The sequence below is a fragment of the Eleutherodactylus coqui genome, chromosome 1 (genome assembly GCF_035609145.1).
Source record: "Eleutherodactylus coqui strain aEleCoq1 chromosome 1, aEleCoq1.hap1, whole genome shotgun sequence".
Lineage (NCBI taxonomy): Eukaryota > Metazoa > Chordata > Amphibia > Anura > Eleutherodactylidae > Eleutherodactylus > Eleutherodactylus coqui.
Window position 1 is genome coordinate 198,896,529 of NC_089837.1, and position 13,733 is coordinate 198,910,261.

The following is a 13,733-nucleotide window of genomic DNA, read 5'->3' on the forward strand; positions in this document are numbered from 1 at the left end:
GCTCCGAGCGTCCGGCTGTTATACAGCTGAGCGCTCAGAGCGGAGGATACAGAAGACAAGCGGGGTGTCTGCATCCAGCTGTTTTCTGCATGGAGCGCCCGGCTGTTATACAGCCAAGTGCTCCGTGCCAGGTATGGAGAAAAGAGCTGGACTGCTCTGTTCTTAATACCCAGCCTGTGATCAGGGAGCGGGATACAGCTGAAACAATAGTATCAGTTGTATCCCGCTGTGAATCCCTGAAAAGGCTCATCATCGTCTTATAGCACGCTGAAAGACAACGATGAGCAATGTCATAACGAAAACTGCATGATGTAAGTGCAGTTACACACAACGATTATCGCTCAAAAAATAGCTTTTGAGTGATAATCATTGTGTCTAAATGGGCCTTTACACCTCTTTAGGGATCTCCACAATTATAAAGTTAATATGCAGAAGTTAGAAGTATTAAACATACTGTTACGTGTTGCTCCTGGTACCTGTAGTTCTATGGGTAACTACAAGCACACTTCTACAGGTGTGGGATGATTGAGCTGGCTGGGTGTGTGAATTGCTCCAGATAGCCAATCATCACCAGTCTGTGCAGATAAGTTCCAGCCCATTTTGGTAGAGGGTGCTGGTCATTTATCAATTATTACTTTCCCTCTCAGTACTTGGTGCCATGCTTGCCGATTGCTTGAAGTTCTTTCCCCCACCTTCCCTGAAGGTGGTCTAGACACCTGATCTCCCTGCCTGCAAGTTCTGCAGGCCCCTTCTCCCTTCCCTTTTATCAAGGTGCGGCCTCCAGACATCTGATGTCCTGTATGTTATCAGATGGGAAATATCTGATACTATGTTTCTTTTACAATAGATTGGTGTCTGACGCTCCTTCCCCTTTCTCGATGTGCGCACACTTGAAGTAGCTCCTGTTTATCCATGCATCAGGTTCTGAGTGAGGTTTCCTTCTGTCTTTGAGGTGACTAGACTTTAGGTATGAACAAGGGCCTGTTCAGCACCCGCCAGAAGGGCTGTACTACACTTGGCGTGAACAATTAAAACCAGGCTGAAAGAATGGAGGACCTGTTAAACTAGGATCTGAGGAGATGTTAGTGATACAGTAATTGGTTTACAGTAGAAAAGGAGTGGGATACAGCAGAGGTTAATGAAGATTTAGTGTGGATGGGGTTAACAAGGCAAGTAAGGAGTTAGCAGGGTGTAATAGGATGACAGCCAAGGCACACTGCAATGCAGAAATATTGCAAAGATAGCGTGTTCAAGTCCTACTTGGTGGCGAAAATAATGCTAAAGTTTAAGAACATTTCTAAAGATATTATATAAAAAACTCCCATGTTTGTGCAATAGGGTTGAAACTCCTGTTGGGGTCTTGAACATAGAGAAAGATTTAGCTTTATTGGATAAATAGTCAAAAGAATAAAAACTGCAGTTCATGGTTTCCAAATTTAAAATAATCAATGCTGGCATTGAAAGGCATGTATTTTAGATTTTTCCATCACATTAACGAATACAAAATGCGTATTCCACAAGTGTAAACCCCCTCCCTCCAGAACGCAGCTTACTCCATTTTACAGAGGATTCTGAGCGGACGGCCTTCATGGATGTCAATGCAGGCGTCCGACCCAAAGCCCATATGCTGTTATGGGCTGCAGGTGCCTGCGACATCGTGGGAAATACAAAAGAACAAAAACAAACAAACCCTGTCCTGAGCATGGCTGCATACAAGCCGCTGCGGTCAGCCGCAACACAGGTTAGTGCCGTATGCAGGGTCACTGGGCAGGCTCACAGCAGGACTGCCGTATGCAGAATCTGACCCCAACTGTGGGACCCCGGCATCAGTATCGTATTTGTGTTCTGTGTTATCCAGGACTTCGGAAGAGAAGGATTTAGGAGTTTTGATATCTGACAGCCTCAAATGAGTCCACAGTACAGTCAGGCACCAGGGACAGAAAGGATGATTGGCTGCATAACTAGAGGTATGACTAGTAGAAAGAGGGAGAGTGATCCCGCTGTGTAGAGCTCGGTGTTCAGTTCTGGAGACCTCACCTACAGAAAGGCATTGTAATAGAACGAGAAGGCTAGAAACACACGACATGGGTCTAGTCCCCTAGAAATGCATTGATGGCGATAGATAGGCGAAAGCCTTCACTGACTGACTCAGGCCTCTCTCACACAGGGTGGTTTCAAAAATGCTGCGTTTTTCAACGCTGTGTTTACTACGTTTTCAGCACAGCTGAAAATGCTGCCCATTCATTTCAATGGGAGACACAGGGCTGAAACCGCCCAAGAATAGAACATGCAACGCTTTCAAATCGCAGCGTTTTTCAATGCAGCGTTTTCAGCCTTGTATGCACAGCCCCACTGAAATAAATGGGAGCCCTGTACAAATAAATGGGAGCCCTGTACAGTGTTTAGCGCAGCGCTAAACACTATACAAAAACGCCTGTGTGAGAGAGGCCTCACTCATTAATGACTGACTCGCCACTAATTCTCTAAGTTACAGTGTCCTACAAACGTGAAATTTGGCACAAACATTTAGGTTCTCATTAGGAAAAGTAAAGGGGGTCACAACTTGATTATTCAATTCTAACATTAATCCAGAGCAAGCAGCATCAGAGGTGTATTTATATATGCCAGAAACGTAGCAGAAAGTAGTTTCGCTTAAAAGTGAAAAAAATACCTTTATTTCCATGGTCATATAACGGCGACGTTTCGACCCGATTGTCAGGGTCTTTCACAAGCTGCTATTCAATTCTAAGTGTAAAAGGTAACTGCCTAGATTATGTACCTAATCTAATTCTCTAACTTCCCGCTGTCGTACAAACTTAACATTTGGCATAAACATTCTTTATATCATAAATAGGAATTGTAAAGTGGTCACAACGTAATTATTCAATTCTAAATGCAAAACTAAGTGACCCCCTATGTAATGTAACTAATAATACACATCTGTCACACAAATGTGAAATTTGGCACGGCCATTCTTTAGGACCATGATACATGAGCGAGTTCTTTTTTGAGAAACCATAAAGCCTAGGGAAAGGATTTGTATACTGAGGAGAATCTACCTCACCTCTATATGTATATATACTGAGGAGAATCTACCTCACCTTTTTGTGTATACATAGGAGGAGAATCTAACTGACCTGTGTGTACATACGGAGATCAATCTAATTGACCTCTGTAAGCATATACTGAAAGGCTGTAAAGTACATAAGGAAGTGGACATGGACTGCAGGGATGAAGCATGCATTTAAAGGGGTTCTGACATGAATAAGGTTTTTATGCTTTAACCACCACTGTTCCCTGGTCTGCCTAATTTACACAGGGAACCCACGATTTTTGGCATGTTAAAGCACAAAAACCTAATGCTTACCTTTTCTTCTGTTGTTGTGCAGCGGGGGTCATCTCCCAGCAGGCAGTCTTCTTCCTCTGACGGGCCGCCCCCCCCTCCGGGATTGCGTGCAGGCGCAGAAGACAGGCGCCCTCTGACAGGAGTAAGGACGGGCCGCCTCTCCTCTGCGCACGCGCAGACCTTCCAGCTCGGCAAGGACGGACTGGCCACCCACAGCAAGCACTGCTTGTGATGTGACGCCTGTCCGTTTACCTCGGAAATGGCTGGCAGACGGAGCAGAGCAGGAAGCGGTCATTTTGACTGCTCCAGCTCTGCTACAAGAAGCTAAAGATGATGATGCCGGATGGAGGGGACATGCCTGACGATCGGTCCTGGCCAGGCAAGGTAAGTAAAAAATTTTTTTGGGTCATGTCAGAACCCCTTTAAGGCTAAGAAACAGGCTGCAACCTCCAGTCTTTGGGTAAATTTATTTTAAAAAGGAGTGTTACCTTTAAGGATAAAGTAAGGACAGTGGTAGGGGTGGCACATTCTGCAGAGGAACATCGGTACATGCAGCCTGAGGGGAATCCAGCGCTCCTTTATGTGTATACATATTTTATTCTTTGGTTCATCTGAAGTAACTATGACTTCATAAAATTTTCTGTGCGGCGAGCAACAGGTAAACACCTGTGCCAAATTAACTCGGGCGAAGCTGGGTATAATACATCTATATAGATTGGGTTATGCTTTCAGGGATTCAAATTATTATGTTGGGATTTTTTGATATATGTGTTTTTTTATTTGTGTGTAATTGTTTCTTTTTGGATGTATAACATATATATCCTGCACTCTAGTTTGCTTTTGTTCTGTGTGATAAATATTAAATTTATGCTGGCAAGTCTTGTTAATAAAATTAAAGGGGTTGTCTCGAGGCGAAAGCGTTTTTTTTTTGTTTTTTTTTTATTAAATGGACCCCTGCATTCTGCCCTGTGAAAAAGAAAGCATTTGTTAGTTTTTAAAAAGCACATTGCACTTACCTGCATCAGCGTTCTGCAGCTTCTTCATTTCTTCTTTTAAAGATGGCGCCGCTGGTCTTCTCCCACGGTGCACCGCGGGTCTTCCCATGGTGCAGCGTGGAGTTTCTTCTTCTGTCTTCCACGTTCCATTGTCGATTCCAGCCTCCTGATTGGCTGGAATCGGCACACGGGGCGGAGCTACGATGACGATGCGGTGACCAGCTCTCCGGCACGAGCGGCCCCATTCACCAGGCAGAAGACCGCACAGCACAAGCGCGTCTAAAAACGCCAGAAGACAGCGAAATTAGACGGAGCCATGAAGACGGGGACGCTAGCAACGGAGCAGATAAGTGAATAACTTCTGTATGGCTCATATTTAATGCACGATGTACATTACAAAGTGCATTAATATGGCCATACAGAAGTGTATAACCCCACTTGCTGCCGCGAGACAACCCCTTTAATAAACTAGAGGTTCTAATAACAAACATGGGTTATGATGTAGTAGGCATAACTGAAATTCGTCTGAATTAGCAACAAATGTGGAAGGTTATACCTTACTTAAAAAGCATAAAAAAGGGGAAGACGTTTGTCAGTTTGTAAAATCCAGCTTAAAAAGGCGTTGTCTAGAGAAAAAGTAGCAGCAGATGTTCCAAAATAAAATGCCCCCCCCCTCCCCCCTCCCCCCCCCCCCCCCCCAAAAAAAGAAAATCCACCAAGGTAGCCACCTCTTAACTCTTTTGCCGCTCCAGCAAGAAATATAGATAACTATCTGATTAAGGTTTGCTTTAAGCCTTTTAACATACCCACATAGGCTGAGCATGGGATGCTACAACAAAAAGGGCAGAAAATAACTGTTTAATAATATTGTGGTGAATTTTAATTATCCTGTCATTAAATGGGCACAGAAACCACTGGTTGTGCTAAAAGCTTTTTATTCAAAATAAAAAAAAATATATTTCACTCAGTTGCTGGCCGAGTCAACCAGAAAACATGTTTTGCTAAATCTGGTCTTGCGTATCCTTTAGGCTCAACACACACGGGCAGATTTTTGCTGTGGAATCTGGCGCGGGCGTCCGCCTCTGGATTCTGCAGCAATTTTCCATAGCATGCTATGCAAAAAAGATTCTTCATGCACACGAGCAGAAACCAATTGTGGTTTCTGCTCGTGGATGAAAAACCGCAGCATGCTCCATTTTCATGCGGTTTCCGCACAGACGGCTTCTATTGAAGTCAATGGAAGTAGTCCAATCCGCAGCCCATCCTTAATTAACATTGCAGATGGGCCACGGATTTCGCAAGAAAAGCAGGAGTTTAAAAAGATAAAATATGTACTGTGCATTTCTGACGGCGAGCTATGCAGGCCATCTGCAGTACAGAGAAGCCAGAAGAAGAGAGGTCCGCGCGGACGCCACTACCTGCACACACAGGTACGCAGGGTCATCTGCCATGGTCAAGAACGGTTTCTGTGCGGGATTCCGCAGGCGGAACCCGGACCTGGCGTGTGCATGAGGCCTAAGATAGGTAATCAATATGGGATCACTGGAGGTTTGACATATGGCACCTCCACGAATCAGTTGTGTGCAGAAGCCATTGTGCACTGGAACTAGCCCAGCTCGGTACATTGTACAGTGACATAAAGTAGTATGGCAAGCACAGGCCTGTTCATGTGGATGAGATGGAGCTTGCAGTATCATTCCAGGCACTACACAGTCTACGATGCTGTGCTAGTTATGGCACTGGACGCCATCGATCTGATAATTCTGATCCGTTTTCAGGATAGGTCATAGATATCGTGTAAGGCCACTCTCACACATACGGCCAGCAAAATGCCACAATTTCGACCACAGCGCTTTGCCATAATTTTACTTTCGTTTTCGGACACAGGTTCCTGCCTCCGACAGTGGGCTTTAGGACATCCCATAATTGTAATGGGTGATGAGGTAAAATAGAGCAGACAGTGCTCGAAAATCACGGCGTTGGAAAACACGATCGAGCGCATGTCTGTGAGGTCCAACTGAAAACAATGGGAATGTTATACTGCGGTGTTCCAAACGCCATGGTAATCGCAGTAAAAAAACGATGTGTGAGAGTGGCCTAACTGTCTGGAGCAAGTTCGGACTCTTGTGTTGTAACCCGGGTGGACAGATAGCGTGGTCAAGGAAAGCAAAAGGTCAGTAACGGGTAGGTATCTGTTGCAGTTCAAGGGAGCAGGCAGGTAGCAGAGTCAGGATTTTGCCAGAGGTCATTAACGGATAGCAGCAATTATTTATGGAGGAGCTGTTGGTAGTAGAGCTCGACTTAAGGCAAAGAGCACAATAATCTCGCAAGAATGGGAGGTACTAGGGAGCGTAAAACAGTAACTACCATTTCATAAGTCTAAGGTTTTCTAAGAAATGAACATAAAAGTACATGGTGGTAAATAATGTATTAACTGATAACCAACATAGATGCATGGTAAGCAACTACTGCTTAACCAAAATGCTTAGCTTCTACAGTATGAGGAAGTGAGTGCAATCGGGAATGTTAGTAACATCAGATATTGCAAAATCATTTGATATTCTGTGTCACAACAGCCTTGCACGACAGCTACAAATGCAGGAACTAAAAAGATACATTCTATAAACAAAGAACTGGTTAAGAGACAGAGAAAATTATTGCAAACACTACATACTCAAAATGGGACAAAGTCAGTAATGGGGTACCATAAAGAGGTATTAGTGTATCTTGACGCCACCAGGAACTAGGGGTTTGACAGGAAGAACGCCCCAGTCACACTCCCAGCTCCCGATTGGGTCAAGCGTACAAGGTCCTAGCAGCAGTGTGTGCATAGTTGCGACAACAAAGCTATGCACGCGCTGCTGCACGGACAATCACCGCTGGGTTTCTGCAGAAATTCAGAGGGATTCGTCCCTGGGGAACCCCGATGGATGAGCCCTCACCTGTCACAGAGCATGCCTTTCCGTCCTGCCGCCGCATTAGCCGTCCGTCCCGTACATTAGCTGACAATTTCCTCCTGCCTGGCTGCGCAGTGGACGCCGGCGCCTCTCACACTGCTCTTCCCCCGCTGCTGTGTCCCATTTGCTGCTGTGCTGCTCCACAATGCGCCGGCCGCCTGTCAGACAGCTTCCCCCACCCACCTCTGGACTCCATGCTACCGCCTGATATTGAACTATGAAAGCCATAGCAGAAGGGCATCTGCATTTCTGTGCCAGCACTGGGGGTATGATGTGCACCAGCGGCTGCCTGGCTGCAACCCCAGGCTGATGTATGACTATCACCCTAAGCCCTTGCATTTTCCTTGTGGCCGAACTGGCCTTCCAGGACCTGCTGCCCACAAAGCTGTGCAGCCAATCAGCAACAGGGGGTGTCACCCTCTGTCAATCTTAACTCCACCAGGGAGTTCCTGGTGGAGTCACGATACACTAATACCCCATAAAGATCTATACTAGCCACAAAAAAAAAAAACTTTATAGGATACTTAAAACTCAGTTTGACTAACATATTACAGAAAGACCACAAAAAGCTTTAAAAATAGGCAAAACTACAGCAGATGAAATTTAATATTGATAAATGTAAAGTAACACCTAAGCCACGGTAATTGTATTACTGTATATAGAACCCCAATTCCAAAAAGATGGAAATAAAATGTAAAGAATAAAAGAATGCAATGATTTAGAAATCTCATATAATCATATGTTATTCACAATAGAACACAGAGCGCATATCAGAAGGTGAAACAGACATTTTTCCTATTTTGAGATTGGTTGCTGCCATCAATTTCCTTTTAGAAATTGATGGCAGCAACCAATCTCAAAAAAGTTGGAACATGGCCATGTATACCATTGTGCAGTATCCCCTCTTCTTTTTACACCAGTTTGGAAAGCAAGAATACCAATGGCTAGAATTTTGGGAGAGGAATGTTGTCCCATTTTTGTTTGATGTAGGATTTCAGCTGCTCAACAGCCCCGGGTTGTCTTTCTGGGTTTCATAATGCACCCAATGTGTTCTATTGATAAAAGGTCGGGACTGCAGGCGGCCAGTTCAGCATCGGGACTCTTCTTCTGTGAAGCCATACTGTTGTGATGGATGTAGTATGTGCTTTAGCATTGCCTTGCTGAAATATGCAAATATGAAAGAGACGTAGTCTGAATGGGAGAATATGTTGTTCTGAAACCTCTATATACTGCTCTGCATTGGTAGTGCCTGTTGAAGATGTGTAAGCTGCCCATGCCATAGGCACTACTGCAACCCCATACCATCAAAAGATGTAGGTATTTGAATGGTATGCTGATAAGCTGTATGGTCCCTCTCCTCTCGAGTCCGCAGGACATGGCATCCATGGTTTCCAAAATGAATTTCAAATTTTGAATCCTTTGATCACAGAACAGGTTTCCATTTTGCCTCAGTCCATTTTACGTTAGCTTCGGCCCAAAGAAGATGCCAGAGTTTCTACATTCCGCTGATATATGGCTTCTTCCTTTCATAAATCAGCTTTAACTCACATTTGTGGATTGCATGGCGATCTACGTTCACAGACAGTGATTTCTGGAAGTACTCCTGAGCCCATGCAGTGATTTGTATTACTGAATCATGCTTGATTCAAATGCAGCAATGCATGAGGGCCTGCAGATCTCGAGCATCCACTATTGACCGTCAGCCTTGTCCCTTGTGCACATGAATTTCTCTAAAATTCTCTGAATCTTGTGATACTATGCACTGCAGATGGTGGGATGTTCAAAGAGTTCGCAAATTTTACATTGGAGGGACATTATTTTGAAATTATTCCACAATTTTTAGATGCAGTTTTTCAGATTGATGAACCATCTTTGCTTTTGAGAGACTCTGCTTCTCTAACATGCTCCTTTTATAAACAGTTATGTGGCTTAAGAGAAACTTGACCCTCCAGTTGTTTTTCATTAGCATCACTTACTTTTCCAGCCTTTTGTTAACCTTTTTTGAGATGCGTTGCTGCTGTCAATTTCTAAATAAGTAACATTTTTCTGATATGTGTTCTATGTTCCATTGTGAGTCAACTATGGTCATATGGGATTTCCAAACCATTGCATCCTTTTTTCCTTGATATTTACTTATTACACCGCATCGCAACTTTTTTGAAACTGGGGCTGTACATTAGAAATGGAAGAAAACTGGTGATAACAGAACAGAAAGATGGGTTTAGATATTCTTCTCACAAATGAGTTAAAGGGGTTGTCCGTGTTGCTGGTCCCCCATGGTATGAAATAAAGGAGCAGTTGCTCACCTCTCCCCGCTCCCCTGTTTATCCTCCGGCAGCAGTTCTGGTCTCTCGTCTGTTTACAGACAGCTGTGACGTCTGGTAAACCTGATGTAGCAGCCAGTGACAGCAATCAGCCATTATCTTTGAGCGCTGTCATTGGCGGCTGCCGCTACTGGTTTGTAGACAGACTCAGGCTGCAGAGTGATGTCACAGGAAGATCGGAGAGGTGAACCAAATAGGGGAGTGGGGAGAGGTGAGTAACTGCACATTTGTTATTTTATACCATAGGTGACCCAGTAACAGGGCTGTCCTTAACTTGCAACAACCCCTTTAGGCAACCATACTCAATGTCAAGCAGCAGCTGAAAATGCAAATAAGATTATTTTTTCCTTTCTATAAAATCATCTTAAGACTAGATGTGATTCACTTTCAGGTTTCACCTTGGGAAAAAACACAAAGATAGAAGGGGTTAAACCTTAGGAAGCAGGTTATTGAAGGGCTGGAAGGTCTCTCTCACAACAAGGGGTAGAAAACTCAGGTTTGTTCACCTGAATAAAATAGTCTTGAAATTCAACCCCGCGAAAAGGCATATAGGCGGTTGTTTAGGAGTCTTATTCTAATGCCTAGGCCTTTTTAAAGGCGCTGCGTCAGAAGCCTGGCATGGGTCACCCGTGCCAGAGTATGTGGGTGCCAGGCTGTCCAATGACAGCCCAACACTTGCTCTAACAGCGGGAACCAAAGAAACCATTGATCCCCGCTATGTCACCCTTTACATGCAACAGTCAATGCGACCGCGGCATGTAAAATGGTTGACAGATGGCCTTCACGTCTGCCAGGCACGGTGGCCTATCAGGATCAGCCTCTGGCTGAGCTTCATAGTCTTTATAATACAGTGTATACTGAAATATTGTAGTGTATTATAAGAACAATGAAAAGTAGTGAACTTAAAGTCTCATAGTGGGACAAAGTGAAGAAAACAAAAAAAACAACAAGACAAAAAGAATGGGAAGACTGCAGGAGCTGCAGAGCTGGGTTGTGGGAGGAATGAACAGGTAAGTAGTACATCTCTTATTGTTTAAATGCTCTTACAGCGTCAAACTGCGTAAAAAACTAACACTTGGACAAACCCTTTAACTTCAAGAAATGTACTTCTGAATAACTGTCTGCTTACTGTGAATGGAAGCGGGCAGAGGGAGAACGCTCCCCGGCCCGCTCCGCCCCCATTACGGCAGCACTATGAACAATGCAAACGATACTCAGTCTTGTTTAGAAGCACAGGAGCAATCACCACTAGGACAAGCTGCCAGGCACTGTGTAAAAGGACAATTAGAGTGGTCCAATTAGGGAATGCCCTACCCCAAGAGATAGTAATGACAACTACAATGACGGCACTCCAAAAAGGCTAGACGTTTATCTAACAAGTGGTATTGAGAATTATAAATGATATCAGAAGTGTTGAACTAGACGGAAGTAACTATGGGATGTAATGCGGCTACTAAAATCATTGGTTTCAGCCAATGAAAACATATCCCATTAGTCAGAATAAGAATAGCACTTTTTTTAAAATTTTACTAAACAAATACTAAGTAAAAATCTTTCTATGATTGTAAAGACTTTTCACTCTGACTAGAACTTACATGGTGTTAGAACACTAGTCGTAGTGTTTAAAGACATTAGTAGTGTCTTGACAGTTCATAGGAAAGCTTCACCATAATTCATCCATTCTTTCAGATAGTCATGTTTTATTTAAACATCTATTGTGCCATTTGGAGTGATAGATGAATCTAGCAGAGTCCCCTGTATTTACAACAGGAATGCTCCTCTTATCTCCCACTGCCCTTCTCAGCAGTGAATGAGGGGCAGCTTATAGAAACCTCATGAAGAAAGTATAAGATAAGAGGTAACCCAAGACCTGCCACTGTCTTTTGATAAGGGGAGGCTCAGTACAATTCCCTCTGCTTTGCCTTTTGTTTCAGGTTTTATTTTCAGTACACAATTGCAATATAGTGAGGAATTTCACCCGTGTCAAATTAAATTTCTTTCACTGTATTTTGCTGAAAACCGGTCTTTGTTATAGAAAGACATTGTTTGTCTTACCTCACATACTGTGACTGGCCACTGATGGACCAAGATGAGTTTGTTCCAGCCTGAGTGTTTTCTAGAACAAAAGGGAAAAAAAAATTATTATACATATACATACATATATATATATAATCACCATTATTTGCATTAGTTTCTCTTTTTTTACTGGACTTTCCTTTTAACCCCTTAATGACATGGCCTATTTTGGCGTTGAGGACCAAGCGATTTTTGGTATTTTTCCATCTCCATTTTTCAAAAGCCATAACTTTTTTATTTTTCCGTCGACGCGGCCTTATAAGGGCTTGTTTTTTGCGTGGCAAGCTGTAGTTTTATTGGTGCCACTTTTGGGTACATAGGCTATATCGTAAAACTTTTATAATTTTTTTTATGATAACAGGGAGAGAAAACGCATCAATTCTGACAGGTTTTTTTAAACAGCGTTAATCATGCAGCATAAATGACACAAAATTTTTTTTGCGGGTCGGTACGATACCAAAATTCTTATATTTTTTTTAGGTTTTTACACTTTTTTGCAATAAAAACCCTTTTTTTTGGAAAATTTTTTTTTCTCTATAGCTGCATTCAAAGTCCTGTAACTTTTTTATTTTTCTATGTACGGAGCTCTATAAGGGCTTATTTTTGCGAGACGAGCTGTTTTTGTTGGTACCATTTTGGTGAATGTACAGCTTTTTTGATCATTTTTATTGCATTTTTTGGGAGGCAAAAAAAAAATTAGCATTTTGCCTCTGTTTTTTAGCGTTTTTTGTTACGCTTTTTGCCGTACAACATAAAAAGCGTGTTCAACTTTTTGCACACGTCGTTATGGACGCGTCAATACCCAATATGTGGAGGTTTAATTTTTTTTACCTTTCTTTTATGCTAACATTAGAAAAAGCCTAAAAAAGGGGGGGGGGGGGTTACAATTTTTTAACATTTTTCTTTTTTTTACATTTTTCTTTTCTTTTTTTTTTCACTATTTGAGTCCCTCTGAGGGACTTGCAGCACTGTGCCTATGATCGCTGTCATAAGGCATGGCAGAGCTACTGCTCTGCCATGCCTTATCGCTTATACAGCGGTCATAGGCATAGGCAATACAGGACGCCAGTGCCTGGCGTCCTGTTGCCATGGTGACAGGCCGGGCTCTCGCGATGACATCGCGAGTGCCGGCCGGAGACACAGAGGGAGAGCGGTCCCTCTGTGAACTCTTTCCCTGCCGCGATCTACTTAGATCGCGGCAGGGAAGGGGTTAACAGCGAGACTGACAGCTGGATCCCGCTGCGGGATAGCGCGGGATCATATGTGATCTCGCGCTATCCCCAGGACATACCGGTAAGTCCTGGGGCGGTAAGGGGTTAAAGACAGGTTACAATTTCTTTCTGAGCGATCATTATGTGTACGATACATTTTATATTGGAATATTGTGATAATATGCATGTGGTATTAATACATAATTAAAAATGAGTAATAGTCTGATGGAGACAACTATCAGTCTGAAAATACAGTACTCTATAATAAACATTATCCCTTCTATTTAGGCACGTACCTCTGCTTCAATTTAACCCTTTAAGGACGAAGCACTGTAAATTTATGGCATTTGGTCCTGGGCTTTAATCCTAACCGACAGCAAAAATACGGTGCGGGATTAAAGCCTCTGCCCCTGCAATAAAGCAGGACGGGTTTGTCACAGCGGAAAAACTGAAGGAGAAGGGAGAAGCCGTTTTTAACCGCTTCTGCCTTCTCCTTTCTTGGGTACATGGTGTTCAATGAGCGCTACGTACTAAAAATAAACGTGGTAGTGTTTCTTCCACTACATGACCTGGCAATCATGTGACCGCCAGGATCCCCTGTAACAGCAGGGCTGCAGGGTTCTAGCAGACCCTGATCAGCTCTGCCAGTGACTGATGTCACTGAGGGGGATGTTTCTCCTCTACCTGAGATTCCTATGGCTGCCTCAGCTACAGTGGAAAAGTGTCAAATAAAAAAAACATACATAAATAAGTAAAAAATATTAGAGCGATCAAACTGCAGTCAGCTGGATCACTGTTTCTTTTTCAGGTTTGACAGCTGATCG

The 13,733-nt window shown here is 43.3% G+C and overlaps 1 protein-coding gene across 2 annotated transcripts in view; it reads right to left on the bottom strand.

Annotated features, from left to right (window-relative positions):
• Positions 1 to 13,733, bottom strand: part of RNASET2 (ribonuclease T2) — a 56,858-nt gene that overhangs the window by 28,467 nt on the left and 14,658 nt on the right. For both annotated transcript variants that reach the window (XM_066605395.1, XM_066605389.1), the window contains exon 3: positions 11,678 to 11,738. In XM_066605395.1, the coding sequence (XP_066461492.1) occupies positions 11,678 to 11,738 (61 nt within the window). The remainder of the gene's footprint in view (positions 1 to 11,677; positions 11,739 to 13,733) is intronic.